This window comes from Herpailurus yagouaroundi, unplaced genomic scaffold (assembly GCF_014898765.1).
Source record: "Herpailurus yagouaroundi ecotype Mexico unplaced genomic scaffold, PumYag 100, whole genome shotgun sequence".
NCBI lineage: Eukaryota > Metazoa > Chordata > Mammalia > Carnivora > Felidae > Herpailurus > Herpailurus yagouaroundi.
Window position 1 is genome coordinate 11,678,613 of NW_024412391.1, and position 16,475 is coordinate 11,695,087.

Sequence of the window (16,475 nt, forward strand, 5' to 3'; positions counted from 1 at the left end):
ACCTTCTGCATGTTGTTGTCCAGTTCTCCCAGCACCATTTGTTAAAGAGACTGTCTTTTTTCCATTGGATGTTCCTTCCTGCTTTGTCAAAGATGAGTTGGCCATACGTTTGTGGGTCTAGTTCTGGGGTTTCTATTCTATTCCATTGGTCTGTGTGTCTGTTTTTGTGCCATAAACTTCCCTCCTTTAAAAGACTAGTCATTGTTAAGTTCTGCCTACTATTCTTTAAGTAGTACAAGTCTTTACGGAAGTGATTTAAAATACTTTTTATTTGGGGGTGCCTGGGTAGTTCAGTCGGTTGAGCGTCCGACTTTGGCTCAGGTCATGATCTCACAGCTCATGAGTCCGAGCCCCGCGTCAGGCTCTGTGCTGATAGCTCAGGGCCTAGAGCCTGCTTCAGGTTCTGTGTCTCCCTCTCTTTCTTCCCCTTCCCCGCTTATACTCTGTCTCTCAAAAATGAATAAACGTTAAAAATTAAAAATACTTTTTATTTGAGTCATCTTTACATTTTTTAATGTTTATTTTTGAGAGTGCGAGAGAGAGAGCACAAGTAGAGGAGGGACAGAGAGAGAGAGGGAGACACAGAATATGAAGCAGGCTCTAGGCTCTGAGCTGTCCACACAGAGCCAAATGTGGGGCTCGAACTCAGAACCGTGAGATCATGACCTGAGCCAAAGTCAATCAACCGACTGAGCCATCCAGGCACCCCTTACTTGAATCATTTTAAATGTATATGGAAACTTTTTTCCCCCCACAGGAAGGAAACTTGTAGCAAATCTTTTTTCTTTAAATTGATACACCCAGATAATCGATTTTTAATACATTTTAATTGTGATATTGTTGGGGTGCCTGGGTGGCTCAGTCAGTTAAGCATCTGACTTTGGCTCAGGTCATGATCTCATGGTTCATGATCTCGAGCCCCACATCAGGCTCTGTGCTCACAGCTCAGAGCCTGGACCCTACTTCAGATTCTGTGTCTCCCTCTCTGCTCCTCCCCTGCTAGTGCTCTGTCTCAAAAATAAATAAACATTAATTTTCATATTGTTAAATTTTGAAATATGTATTTGTATGCAAAGTGTTAGATTTCTTTATTGCTTTATTTGAATGATTTGTCATCTTGGATGTCTTTGATTTGTTCAGCTGATAAATTGGTGGATTTTAACGAACAACTCTCCCAAAATCAATGATCATATTCCTCTGACTGCAAACAAATGCATGCAAATTAGCAAATTGCTTTTTTTTTCCTTTTTAGTATTGAGCCCTGAATCATAAGAAAATAGAAAAACTTTTGCTTTATCAGTGAGATGTTCAGAGAAGTCTGTTATTGTATCTAATGTGTATTTGCTATGCATAGATTTGTAAAGGTTGCCAGTTTTATTCAGCGAGTCTTAAAATAGGTACTTACCCATTTATGGATGAGTAGACAAGTACTTCCCCTTCCTTCCTTTTCTTCCTTCTTTCTTGCTCTCCTTCCACTTGACAAATATTTATGTGCCAGAAACTATTTTAAGATTTTTGGATATGCTAATAAGTAAGACCGTCTTTGCCCTCATGGTGGTTACTTTCTACTGGAGAAAGATTCTGTTCATCTCCTTCCACCCTTAGCTGCCTCTTCTTCTGTGAAAAATACTTAGGGGACGTGTTATAGTATGTGAGATGACTTGGATGCTGATTTTGACTTACATCTTCCAAAAGTAAAATAATTTACTAAATGAGGAACACACTGGTGGAGAGGTAGAAGGCAGTCCCATATAATTGCTTTTTTTGTGTAATGACATCTTAACCTTTAGGAAGGAGACTTTAAATTCTTAGGTAGATATTTCCTAAAACACAGATAAGCCTTCTTGCTGCTCCTAAAGGTCATACAAACAGTCTTGAGTTCCATAGTGTATGTATATTCATGGTATATGTATGCTGGTAGTTTGGTACTTAATTTAAAAGGGGAAGAAGTATTGTTGATATTTAAGTAACATGTTTTGTAAGATAAAAGCCTAGTACAGAAACAATGGACAACTTAGAGTGTTGTTTCCGATTTTTGAAAACGGTTGTCAGTCATAAGTGACATACAACAAATAATTTATTCCTTCTTTTGTTCAGTTTTCTTTGATCAAATAAGTGAATACTTACTATTTACCACCAGCCATTTTGTAACTGCTTGGTATATCATTGTAAATATGATATACCAGGTAATTGCCTTCCTGAAGTTTCCATTCCAGTGACAGTGGACTGAGAACGGACTGATTGTTAAAGAAATAAAAATTTCACAGTTAGAAAACAGTAATTGAGTAAACTCTAAGTGGGGTGGTGTACTTTATTCCAGATTTTAAAACATGTTCATTTATAGTTTTGTGCATATATTGAATGTATGGTTTTTATGGACACTTAAGATGCTATTCTAGATACTTATCAAAGTGTGTGTATGGATGTCACATCTATAAATAGATTTCCATTATGTGTTGTTACAGTGTATGCATACTTTTGGTTGTATAGTTTATTCAGGAGTGTAACTTTTATGTAACTATTCAATGGAATTGCATCATATACACATTTAACTTATGACAAATTAAGCTACTAGGTAGGAAAAAAATTAAAATATTAATGACTTTATTTTTTTTCAACGTTTATTTATTTTTGGGACAGAGAGAGACAGAGCATGAACGGGCGAGGGGCAGAGAGAGAGGGAGACACAGAATCGGAAACAGGCTCCAGGCTCTGAGCCATCAGCCCAGAGCCCGACGCGGGGCTCGAACTCACGGACCGTGAGATCGTGACCTGGTTGAAGTCGGACGCTTAACCGACTGCGCCACCCAGGCGCCCCAGAATATTAATGACTTTAAATATGGAACCACAGACTCAGTTTTTTCAAAAGTGCTGTTTATTCTGTACCACATTTAAGTGTATAGTTTATATTTTTATTGATTTTTATAATAATAAAATAAATGTAAGCTAAAATATGTCATTTTAAGTATTTTTAAGTGTACAGTTGGGTGGCATTAAGTACATTCACGATGCTGTGTAAGTATCACCACTTTGTGTTTCTAAAACCTTTTTTACCATCCCAAACAGAAACTCTATATCCATTAACCAATAACTTCCCATTCTCCCTCCCCTCAAGCCTGGCAACCTCTATTCTACTTTCTGCGTGAAAGAATTTTAGATACCTCATATCAGTGGAATCATAAAATATTTATCTTTTTGTGACTGGCTTATTTCACTTAGTATAATGTTTTCAAGGTTCATCTACATTGTAGCATGCATCAGAATTTTATTCTTTTATGGCTGAATAATATCTGTGTATACACTACATTTTCCATTCATCTCTTGATGGACACTTGGGTTGTTTCCATCTTTGGCTATTGTGAATAATGCCGCTGTGAGCTTTGCCGTACAAGTATCTGTTCAAGGTCCCTGCTTTCGGTTTGTTGGGTGTATATCCAGAAATGGATCACATACTAATTCTCTGTTTAACTTTTTGAGAAACTACCAAACTCTTTTCCATAGTGGCTGCAGCACTTTATATTTTACAATTAAGGTTTTTTAAATTTAATTTAATTATTTTTTAAAAATATTTTTATTTAATTCACATCCAAGTTAGCTTATAGTGCAACTTACAGTTATGTTTTTGTATACATTTTTTGAACAGGGTCCTATGCACAGATCCATGGATGCAGCACTTTATGAGTGATTTTTGAGCATGGCATTATTTTTATTATGTGTACTTACTATATGGAATGTGATCTCTTTGGTGTTTCAGGAGCACTATTATTTATGTCAGAATTTATACTGTATTGTGGTATTAGTGGCAGTTGATACAGAGAACAAGAACTCAGGTAACGACGTAGAGATTTTCCGTAGTTGAAGTTTTTGAAAAAGTAACATTTTTACTTTTTGGAAACTTGCACTTCATACACCAAGATATGCAGCTGTGGCTTCATTGATCATAATTTCTGCCTTAACCATGTTGGAAAGGGCATGGGTTCTGAAGATGGGGATCTTACTTTTGATTTGTGTGTTTAGCACTTATATCCAGGGTCACCACTTAGCCTCAGTTTCATATATAGAGGGGGGGTAATGTATTCTTACCAAGTCACTGAATTTTACATGGTGTATGTGAAAATGCACTTTTTTTTTTTTTTTTTTTTGCACAATTAGTTACTGAATCAAAACCAAATCACTTTTGTCCCAAGAACCCCCACACCTCATTTAGGAAGTCATTGACTTTCCTTTTTCATTTAAAAATATCTTTTCTTTCTACCTCTTATCCCTTTATAATCTAATTGTGCTTTATTTTATTTTATTTTATTTTATTTTATTTTATTTTATTTTATTTTATTTTATTTTATTTTAGAAAGGGCATTCTTTTTTTTTTTTTAATTTTTTAAATTTGTTTTGAGATAGAGAGTGTGCACACATGTGCAGGACGGACAGACAAAGGAGGAAGAGAGAGAATCCCAAGTAGGCTCCACACTTGTCAGCACAGAGCCTGATGTGGGTCTTAAACTCACAGACCTTGAGATCATGACCTGAGCTGAAATCAAGAGTTGAACACTTACCAACTGAGCCACCAAGGCGCCCCTTGTTTTGTTTTATTTTTATTTTAATATTAATTGACTGGCTTATGAAATAAAATTATTTTTCCCTAAATGAAAATTTGGGCTAAAGTGTTTGGAGGGGAGAGAGTTTATTGCAAAGCTTATTTTAAAAGCTTGGTTCAGGGCGCCTTGGTGGCTCTGTCGGTTAAACTTCCAACTTCGGTTCAGCTCATGATCTCGCAGTTCCTGATTTCGAGCCCCAGGTTGGGCTCTGTGCTGACAGCACATCCTGGAGCCCACTTAGAGTTCTGTGTCTCTTCCTCTCTCTGCGCCTCCCCTACCCCTGCTCACTCACTCTGTCTCTGTCTCTGTCTCTGTCTCTGTCTCTCTCTCTTGAAAATAAACATTCAAAAAAATTTTAAAGCTTAGTTCAGTGGGTTTAACAGAAATTTCTCTATACTTGAAATTTCATTTAATTTTGCATCTCAGCATTTTTCAGATGAAAAAATTGAATCCTACGGCTTTTGAGTGTCTTATCCAAGATTATATAGCTATTTAGTGGAAGGGATGAAGCAGAAATCTGTTCTTTTACCTTATATTCCAATGTTCTACCACATTAGCCTTCCCTCTTAGATTTCACCGTTTTTATGATTACTTGGGCACATCTCCATGGTACTAGAAGTGTATAAAATGCACTTGCACTTGTATTAATCATCTTAAGGGACTTCTTGCTGTTTTGTCCCTTTTCCTCTAAACTGGGAGATACATACTGTCGCAGACTTTTAAAAATTTTTTATGAAACAGAAGCAATCAAAAAGCAAACTTCAGTATGTCATGTTTTATTTATGGTAATTTACTCTAGAAAGCTTTTCAATTCATAAATCCCAGTGTATTGTTTTCCTTCCCAGCATCCTATAAATTACTCCACTAAAACTTGAGTAAGCTATTGTTATGAAAGTAATGTCCTGTCGTCAGAAGTACATTAGAAGTGTAGATAGCACCCCTTGATTAGTTTCCTGTTGGTGAAACCAGTGTTTGAGTGTGTGTTTTCTACAGGTACAGTTTGGAACATTCAAGTTGGAGGAGCTGTTAGAAATTAGTTCTAAACCCCATTTTCTATATGAAGAAACTGATAGTGACACAATTGGCTCTTGCAAACCAGGATTCCTGAATTGTTTATAAATACGTATTCTTTAAAAAAAAAAAAAAACTTTTATTTTAAAATATAGAATGATAGGAAAGTATTTCATTTTTTTCCTTCTAATTATTAAAAGACAGATTTAACTTAATTTTTCAAAAGGTGATGAAAGTAATTTCCTTTTTTTTTTTAAGGTTTGTGTTTGAAATGCAAAAATATTTTGTAACAAATCAGATAATATAGGTTTTTCTAAAATAAAATTTTGAAAATAAAATTAATTTCAGAAAAAAACTCTCCTGCTTACCTCCATTTTGTCTTTTTTTGACATGGTAACACTTTTGTGTAAAATCTTTTATGTGCTTTATTTTCTTAGAGAAACATCAAATATATACACATACAGGATTTACATATTTATATCGAAGTAATTGTAAATTTGTGTCGGTTAGTCTCCAGCTTGCTTTTACAAATTAAAAACTCAAAAGTGTATGTAATAGCTTCTGATTTGATATATTCAGTTTATGGCTATATCATTATTTAGTTAATGATTTCCCAGCTGATGGACTGTTACTTTGCAGTTCTCTAGGAACAGCTGCAAATCACAGAGCAAAGTACTTAGGTGCACAGGTGCAAGTATTTCTGTGGGATAGATTCTAAGGTGGTGTGAAGGCACGGTTAACAGTGCAGATTCTGGGGCTAAGACTTCCTGGAATAAATCTAGGTTGCGCCACTTAATAGCTGTGCAGCTTAAGGCAAGGGACTCTTTGTGCTCTCATTTCCTCTGCAAAGAATTTGGATCAGTGATAATCTTTACTTTCTGAGGAGACCGTCTTCTTTGACAGGTCGATGGGGGGAAAATGTTGTCTCCCTCTTTACTAACTAAAGAGATTGATCATCTTTTCATATGTTGTAATTAATTTGTAATTCTGTGAATTACTCATCATCTTCTGTTCTCGTTATTTTGTTTGACTTAATTGCCTTTTTAAAATTGGAAATATTTTGGACTCTAACACTTCACTATATGTAGTGAATATATCCTTTACTCTGTTGCTTACCTTTCATTTTTTTTGTTTTCTTTCTACATTGCTAAATCTATCTTTTAAGGCTTCTGAATTATTGTTTTCGCTTAGGAAGATCTTCTGTATCACAAGACTTTTAAAAATTGTATTTTTTTTCTTATACTTTAGTCTGTTTATTTCAATGTATGGATCTTTATACAGATGATTCGGGTTTGATAATAGAATAGATATATACCATTTTTTTCCTTAAAATAGATAAAACAGAATTTTATTATTGCTTTTTAAACTGGTCTCTCCTTGCTATATTGATTTGTACTGTCACTTTTACCAAATATTAAAATCTCATAAATTCATGGTTCTGTTTCTAGAGTCTTTATTTAGGTTCATTGATTTTTTGTCTGTATTTGTTCCCATATCAAAGTTTTATTTTTTTTCCGTATCATATTTTAAAATTACTTTTCCTTTGTAGTCAGTTCAGTATCTGACAGCACAAATTCCCTCATTTTCCCCCAGAAGTTTCACAGCAATTTGTATGCATTTACTCTTTCATGTGTAAACTTTAGAATCAGTTTGTTGAATTATGTTTAAAAAAAAACAACAAACCTGAGTTATTTTGATAAAAGATGGCATTGACTTCTATTTTGCATACTGTTAAAAATAGCGATTTCAACCTAATGTTTTAATTTACCATTGACTTTAACCTAGATTATTACCCAGGTATTTTCAATTGTCCATAATCTAAAGAGATAAATTAATTTTAGTAATTCTTTTTTTCTTTAAGTTTATTTATTTACTTAGAGAGAGATGGGAGGGGCAGAGAGAGGGGAAGAGAGAGAGAATCCCAAGCAGTCTGGAGCCCATTGTAGGGCTCACACCCACAAACTGTGAGATCATGACCCGAGTGTAAACCAAGAGTCATCTGACTGAGCCACCCAGGCACCCCAATAAGTTATTTAATTTTTATTCATTTTTTATTTTTCCTTTCTAAAAATGACTTTATTTACAGGGTTAGCCTTGGAGAAAAGACTTTCATGTCAAAAGGAACACTTGAAATATTCTTTTCTAGATGCAGAGATATTTTGAAGTCACAGGCATTGTCAGGAATACATCTTAGAAAAATTACCAAATCATTTTCTAAAATGCCCTTCAGATGTTATGGTTTTTAATATTCTGAAATTTTATGGTATGTAGAAAACCCACATTGAAACCCACTATTTATAGAGTATCTCAGTTTATTTTTTTATTTTTTAAATATAAAATCATTTAATTTTTTTTAGTGTTTTTTTTTAATGTTTTTATTTATTTTTGAGACAGAGAGAGAGAGACAGAGGATGAGCAAGGGAGAGGCAGAGAAACAGGGAGACACAGAATCCAAAGCAGGCCCCAGGCTCTGAGCAGTCAGCACAGAGCCCGAATTGAGCTCGACCTCATGAACCACGAGATCATGACCCGAGCTGAAGTTGGACACTTAACTGACTGAGCCACCCAGGCACCCCTAAAAATTATTTAATTTTTTAAAAGACTTTGGAATACGGAATCTATTTGGTTCTTTTCCCCTTCCTGTTTTTTGTACAATTTTGTAGCATTACCATAGAAATGCTTTTTATGTGCTTATTTTACCAGAAATTTTCATTGACATAATATACATATTTGGTTGTATACATTGGGTTCTTTGGCGTATGTTTCAGGTCTTTGTTTTCTGTGGTAAAAGTTTGATATTAACATGTAATTATAGATGACTGAAACCTTTTCTGTTTCTTTATGTTTATTTTGTAAACATAGTTATTTTCTGACACATTTTAGAATACTATAATACTCCTTCGGTTATGTTGGCAGTGTTATTAACTTTTAGGTCAAAGACTGTTTAAAGTGTATTTTAAGGATGTGTATTATTTATTCCCCTAAAATGTGCTGTGATTTAGTACTAGATGTAGAAAAAAGAAAGTTCTTTTGTTTTTATATTGAATCCAAAAGGTGAATAATGCTAGACTTTATTTTGACCTTCAAAAAAAAAAAATTTTCAGAATTCCATTCTGAAATCTCTTCTGAGATGATAGCAGAATTTGTTTAATATTTTCCAAATTTTTTGATAATATGATTCCTGATGCTTGAAATGCCATTTTCAGTAGTAAACAGTATGTTTTGTTTCTTGTCATGCAGGTCTTTGAAGTTCTACAGTTTAGTTCTCAGTGCTGAACTTCCTTCTCCCTTAAGTTATTATAAACTTTTGCTGCTGTTCAATAATCGTGAAGATGTCTCGCAGTCCTGATGCGAAGGAAGACCCTGTGGAATGTCCTCTTTGCATGGAGCCCTTGGAGATAGATGATATCAACTTTTTCCCTTGCACCTGTGGCTATCAGATTTGCCGATTTTGTTGGCATCGAATTCGCACTGATGAAAATGGGCTTTGTCCTGCATGTAGAAAGGTAAATACTTCAGAGTAACTTTGTGTAGTTTTTTCCTCCCATGCTTATGAACAAGTAGATTTATTTATTTATTTATTTAACCTAATGAGCAAGTAGATTTAAAAGAATCTACAAACATCAGGCGGTTTTATGTGCAGCCTTATATTTTTAAGATACAATGAAATAGTATGACCTTGGTAAAGTCACATAATCTATCTGGTTAACCTTTAGTTTTCCTATCTGGAGAGATTAAAAAGATCCGCGGCACTGGATGTTCAAGAGAATTAGGAGTAGGGAGGCAGTGGATTTAGGTTGGATGGTGTGAAATTGGAAAAAACACTTTCACCTGGGTGGAAATTCACTTTAATTTTCTAGTACAAAATAGGGAAGATGGTTTGATGCTTACTAAAAGAGGTTATGGGTTAAAATGACAGAGAAATCCTGGTTCAGAAGGTAATGGTTACTCATTTGTTGAGTCCTTATGATAACTCGAGGCTGTAATGCTGTTTCTGTTGTACGTTGAAAGTAGGCCTTTTAAGTACCTTGTCCCCAGGTATCATCAGCTAGTGGGCAGTAGGTTTGAAATTCAAATATAAGGCTAAAAAATTCTGTGAGTTTTAATCTTTCTGGGTCTTGTTTAAATAAGTAGGCATAATAGTTACAGTGTAGTGAGTGACTTAATAGAGTGAGTAGGATTGCTGCATTTTATTTTGAAGGTGACCTAGGGCTTAATGCAAATATCTATTTCTTTTGCCTTTGTTTTCCGGTGTCTGTTAGTATGATTTAAACTTCCTTCACTGTTTACCTATTTCAAAGAGCTCTTGTGTTCATTACTACCAAATCTCAAGAAAGCAGGAATGTGTTTTAGATTTATCTATTTAGATAAATAGGATATTTATTTTATCTCTGAATTTCCTTACCGGAGGAATTATGTCTCAGAAGGCAGTGCAATATTGAGTTGTTGTTTTTTAATCTAGTGGGCATGCAGTATATATTACATGAATGAAAAAAGGTTAGGTCTATTTAAGTGTTAAATAATATGCATAATTACATATATATTATATATATACTTTATTTGTACATAGTATATATAACATTTGTAATAGATATTTATAATGTATATATTGTATCTTTTTGTATAGTTAATATACTTTAAGAATGTGAATGAGAAGTAACTGAAACCTTAATATTAGCTTTGGTCAAAGTTTATAATAAATTTGTGTTAGTAGATTTTAAACATTTAGTCATATTTTAAAAATTGGTTCCTGGTCATTCCGTTAGAAGATAATTGTACTGAACTATTTTGTTGAAAGTGGTGACTTTTAGTATAGCCCAAAACTATAAGGCTTGTGAATTTTTTTGACTTCATTAAGTTTATCTCTTTCTCTTTTTTTTCTTTTGGTGTACTGTGAAGTAGAGTCTTTTTTTTTTTTTTTTTCTAATTTTTTTTTAATGTTTATTTATTTTTGACAGAGAGAGAGAGTGCAAGCTAGGGAGGGGCAGAGAGAGAGAGGGAGACACAAAATCTGAAGCAGGCTCCAGGCTCCTCCAAGCCATCATGTCAGCACAGAGCCCGATGCAGGGCTCGAACTCATGAATCGTGAGATCATGACCTGAGCCGAAGTCAGACGCTCAGCCAACTCAGCCACCCAGGCGCCCCTGAAGTAGAGTCTTAATAGAAAGTCCAATTGTTAAGTTGTCATTAGAGAAAAATCAGTTATGTGGGGAGATTTCAAAGAAATTCACTTCAGTTTTAAGGGATTACCCAGAATCACCTTAAATTCTTAGAAAGTAGAGAAAAAAGTAGAAACATGTTAAAGATAAAATAAAATAATTTTAGCAAAGTTGGTTATCAGTAGTAGGGTCCCTTTCTGGGAAGACAAGCAAGTGTGGAGAATCTGAAAGACAGTATGCCATTGGGATCAATTTTAAGAAAGAAACATTAGCTCAACAAGTACTCAAGATAAGGCTGCTGAGAAAAGGTAAGAGTAGTGATGCCTTTACGATCCTAAGGAAAATATCAGTGTGGTTGCTTGAGTGTTGCACTGAAGCAGCATATGGATCCAGCCCATCTTTTATGCCATGTAGCACAGACAGATGCTCTCTCTCTGGAACACTGGTTATAAATTTGGGTCAGAGCCTTAAGGTGGATGAAGATACCCTGGAGGAACTAAGACCTCCTATGCTCAGAAGATGAATTATTGATATACCACCACCTTGTCCTCTCTGCAGTCACAAAAGAGCATCCTGCAGTAAACAGAAATAACATTTATAGACTGGTTGACAGAGTTCTTACATGTAAAGATTGCTACAACCAAGAATTAACAGACATTTCAGGAATACCAACATTATGAAAGAGAAGCACAAAAAAGCAGTAAATAAAAGAACCTACCATAAGTAAGCCAACAGAAAGAAACATTTAAAAGTGTCACTGATGCTTCTCAAACAGATAAAAAAGAATGGCAGATCTAATGCAGAAGGAACATTTTTTAAAGAGCAAATTAGAGATCCTGAAAATGAACAATCTTATGGGTGGGCTAAGAACAGAGTGAACGCAGGAACAAATTAATGTATGTTAACTAACTAGAATTTAAATAAAAATTTGAAAAGAAAATAAAAGAACAAATTAAGTTGGAAGATCTTGCTGAGTATTTTTTTTTTGCAGGATATAGTACAAAAAAAAAGATAGAAAATAGCATGAAAGAAAAGTTCAGCAGCATAAAAAAGATACACTGTTTTCTAATCTGCTAAGAGAAGCTACAGAAACAGTGAAATAAGAATGAATGGGAAGAAATACAGAACCACTAGAAGAAAATTTCACATGAAAAGCAGTTGTCCTTAGAAGGGCTGTGTGAGTCTGAGACAAGATGACTGAAAAATGTTAACATCTATTTATATAATTGTGAAATTTTTAACATCTAGAAGACAAAGTTCTAAAAGCTTATGGGAGAAAAATACATAGACTATAGAATAAAACTGATACCATTGTTTCTGTTTTACAGAGAATTTTTTTCCCCGAAGTTTTGAGGGTGAATAACTTTGAAGAATTGTCAATTTCATTCATATGTAAAAGCATAATAAATCGTTTTTCCAGGGGCACCTTGGTGGCACTTGATTTCTGCTCAGGTCATGATCTCACAATTTGTAAGATCAAACCCCACACCGGGCTCTCTCTCTCACTTGGGATTCTCTCTCTCTCTCTCTCTCTCTCTCTCTCACTGCCCCTCCCCACTCGCTCTCTAAAAATAAATAAACTTAAAAAAAAAAAAAAAACATTTTCCAGACATACAAAGATTCATAAAGTTTGATATTCACTATACAGGACAAGTAGAAGAAATGGTGACTAAGGTTTTGGACTAAAGCAACTGTTAAGTAAAGGATGGCCATTGAGATGAAGAAGACTGTAGGAATAGGTTTTTTGAGAAGATCAGAAATTCAATTTTAGACATGTTAAGTTTGAGGTTTCTATTAGAAATCTAAGTGGAGATATTGGATAGATTGGTGAATATTCAAGTTTGGTTCTGTTATAGAAATATAAATTTGAGAGTTAGCATATGGAATGTTATTTACAAAATAATACTGGCTGAGATCACGAGAAAGGATCAATAGAAAAGATGAGAGATTATCTAAGGGTGTGAATTCTCTTAAAGAATTTTGAGACAGGGAATGCAAGCTGGTGCAGCCACTCTGGAAAACAGTATGGAGGTTCCTCAAAAAACTAAAAATAGAACTACCCTATGACTCAGCAATTACACTACTAGGCATTTATCCACGGGATACAGGTGTGCTGTTTTGAAGGGACACATGCACCCCAATGTTTATAGCAGCGCTACGACAAGAGCCAAAGTATGGAAAGAGCCCAGATGTCCATGGACGGATGAATGGATAAAGAAGATGTGGTGTATATATACAATGGAGTATTACTCAGCAATCAAAAAGAATGAAATCTTGCCATTTGCAACTACGTGGATGGAACTGGAGGGTATTATGCTAAGTGAAATTAGAGAAAGACAAAAATCATATGACTTCACTCATATGAGGACTTTAAGAGACAAAACAGATGAGCATAAGGAAAGGGAAACAAAAATAATATAAAAACAGGGAGAGGGACAAAACAGAAGAGACTCATAAATATGGAGAACAAACTGGGGTTACTGGAGGGGTTGTGGGAGGGAGGATGGGCTAAATGGGGAAGGGGCACTAAAGAATCCACTCCCGAAATCATTGTTGCAATATATGCTAACTAACTTGGATATAAATTTAAAAAACCAAAAGTAAAAAAAAAAAAAGAATTGTGAGACAACCTCCTTTTGGGTTTCCAAGTTATAATCTTTAGCTGGGGTGGTTATTGTTAAGTCAGACCCGGAAGAAGTTTTTCGGTTTCTTGTTGACTTAACGTAACCACAACTGCTAGGACTTCTGCTTGGTCTCCTGACTACTGGACCTGGCTTCTACTTGTCTCCCGGCCGGAGTGGATCATGGACAGCAGCCGGTGCAGACCACGGAGAGTCTTGGAGTCTGAGACCCGGCTGAGCCTTGCCAGAAAGTGTGCTGAGCACACGTGCCACCTGTGGTTACGAAGCAGCCCATCTCAGGGACCAGCAAGTCTGTATGTCTCTAGAGACTAGCCTCAGCGGTTGTGTTAACGCAGAGGAGCACAGTGTTGCCAAGGCTTGTAGAAGTCCAGGAAGCCGCCATTCACACATAGCCCAACTCTGCTGGGAAAGTGGCCTGTAGAGGTCACACTGTGAAATGGCAAATTGAGATGATTTAAATAAACTTGGAAGTGCAGGTGAGGAGTTCGTTGAAGGAAGCCCTGGTTTGGACTCACAAATGAAACCTGCTTGTTTGCATAAAGGTCCACTTTGCTTTAATACTTTTGAGAAGCAGAGAGGTGGGTAGGTTTTAAAAACTAGGAGAGTTTAATGTTTCTGTTCGGTCCTAGTTGTTGAGCCTAATGGGTTCAGAAGGACCTTAGTATTTCCCTAAACAAAGTCACAGGTTACCTGGTCATTCCTTAGACTGCCTTTGTAAGTTCTTTTAGTGCAGCATTTCAGAGAAAAATACCTGGGAACACAGGTACTGATGCAGCATCATACAACACTGACTCACAGTGGAAACCATAATGGCCAAGGAGATGAGAACTTTGTCAAAGTTATTATTTTCATCTCAGAAATAATAGGAGATACTGCATCCGTGAAATAAGAACAAGATAGATAGTCTGAAAAAATTCAGTGAAGGATAAACATTGTTACTGGTAATTAAAATATAGCAAAAATAAGGAGAGAGTTGGAAGGTGAAATTGAGCAGATCTCTTAAAAACCAGTGCAAAAAGACAAAGGAGGTAGAGTATTTGAGAGAAGAGATAGCTTTATTTGAGGATCTATCCAGGAGGTTAAATATCAAATAAGTTAGTGTTCTAGAAATAGACCACAGTTATACAGAAGGAAAGTTATCTTCAAAAATATGATTGAAGAATATTCCCAGGACCAAAGGATTTTTCAGATTAAAAAGGCCTATCGAGTGTCAGGCACAAACTTTTTTTTATTTTTAAATAACAGAAAACTGAAAACAAAGAAGTCTGCAAGCTCCCAAAGAGGAAAAAAGTAGGTTACACATGACCATCCAGAATCAGAATCATTTCAGAATTCTCAAAAGCAAGTTTTGAAGCTAGAAGATACTTCTGAAGGAAATTTATTTTCACCTTAGAACTCCTTATCTGTCTGTTAATTGTGAAGGTACATGAAAAGACATTCTCAGACCTGAAAGATCTCAAAATTTTTTTTTTACCCTCCGTGCATCTCTTTCCTGAGATTCTCTCAGGAATCTACTGCACAATATGCCTCACCAACATGAAGAAATGAAGAGAGTATGTGTGATAAAGCAAAGAGATAATCAAACACAAGAGAGACTACTACAATGGGATTCCTGAGATGATAGGAGAGATGGCAGCTGTGCCTCATATAAGGACAGCCAACTCAAAATGTGGCAGATCAGAAATTTGCAAGGGGCGGTGGTTTACAAAAAGATAAAAATGAGAGGACACTTGGTGTTTTAAAAGAGAAATGTGTTGTGAGGCCATTGCAACGTTTGGAGGACATTTGGTGGTTGAATTACTAATGAACATATACAGATCTAATCAGAGCAAACAAAAGTTGTGCAGGAAAAGAAAAGTAATGGTATTCTGCATGGCTCAGATATGTTGTAGAGATTCAGATATTCCCCCCACTACTGATACATTGTTACAGGAGCATTTGTAGAAAGGACTATTCCTTCACTGTTGAATATCTTTGAACTCTTTCTTAAAAATGAGTTGCTCATAAATGTGTAAGTTTATTTCTAGAATACATTCCACATCCACCCACAGACTTATTTTTTTAATGTTTTTTAAAAATGTTTTTATTTATTTTTGAGACAGAGAGAAATAGAACATGAGCAGGGGAGGGTCAGAGAGAGAGAGAGAGAGAGAGACACACACAGAATCCGAAGCAGGCTCCAGGCTCCGAGCTGTCAGCACAGAGCCCGATGCGGGGCTTGAACTCATGGACTGTGAGATCATGACCTGAGCTGAATTTAGACGCTTAACCGACTGAGCCACCCAGGCACCCCCACAGACTTATTTTTTATAGAATTTATTTTGGGCATCTTAAGACCTTAGCATTTTCACATAAGCTTTTTATTTAGTATGCCATTTTATCCAAAAAAACCTACTGGGATTTTGATTGAGCTTGAATTGAATAAACCAGTCAATTTGAGGAAGAATGACATCTTAAAAATGTTGACTCATCTAGTTCATCAGTAAGGTTTATCTTTGTATTTCTGTAGGTTTTAAACATTTATAAAACAATGTTCTGTAGTTTTCAGCATATGGAGTAGTATATAGCATGTTTTGTTATATTTACCTGTAACTATTTTACGTTTGTTGAGATTTGGCATGTGGTATTTTAAAAATTTGATTTTCCAGTTCATACATAGAACAATTGATTTTGTTAAATAGATGCCTTAAGACTTCCAGTATAACATTGGAATAAAGTGGTAAGAATAGAAGGTATCTTTGTTCCCAGTCTTAGTGGGAAGGAGTTGAGTATTTCACAATTAAGTATGTTATTGCCTGTGAGTTTTTTGTAGATGGCTTTTATCAAGTTGAGGACGTTTTCCTTGCTTTCTGAGTTTTTATTATGAGTGGGTGTTGCATTTTGTCAAATGCCTTTTATGCTTCTTTTGAGATTATCATGTGTTTTCTCCTTCATTCTGTTGAAATGGTACTTTAGGTTGATTGATTTTTGCATCAGCCTTCCCTTCCAAGGATACACTTCATTTGATAATGATATACTACTGTTTTTGTTTTTAATTTGCTTATGTTTTCACAAAGATTTTTATGTCT

The 16,475-nt window shown here is 35.3% G+C and overlaps 1 protein-coding gene across 6 annotated transcripts in view; it reads left to right on the top strand.

The window, feature by feature from the left end:
* The window catches only part of CNOT4 (CCR4-NOT transcription complex subunit 4), a 147,248-nt gene that overhangs the window by 56,109 nt on the left and 74,664 nt on the right, over positions 1-16,475 (top strand). For all 6 annotated transcript variants that reach the window (XM_040471878.1, XM_040471880.1, XM_040471879.1 and 3 more), the window contains exon 2: positions 8,847-9,112. In XM_040471878.1, coding sequence (XP_040327812.1) covers positions 8,939-9,112 — 174 coding nt within the window. In that variant the 5' untranslated portion in view covers positions 8,847-8,938. The remainder of the gene's footprint in view (positions 1-8,846; positions 9,113-16,475) is intronic.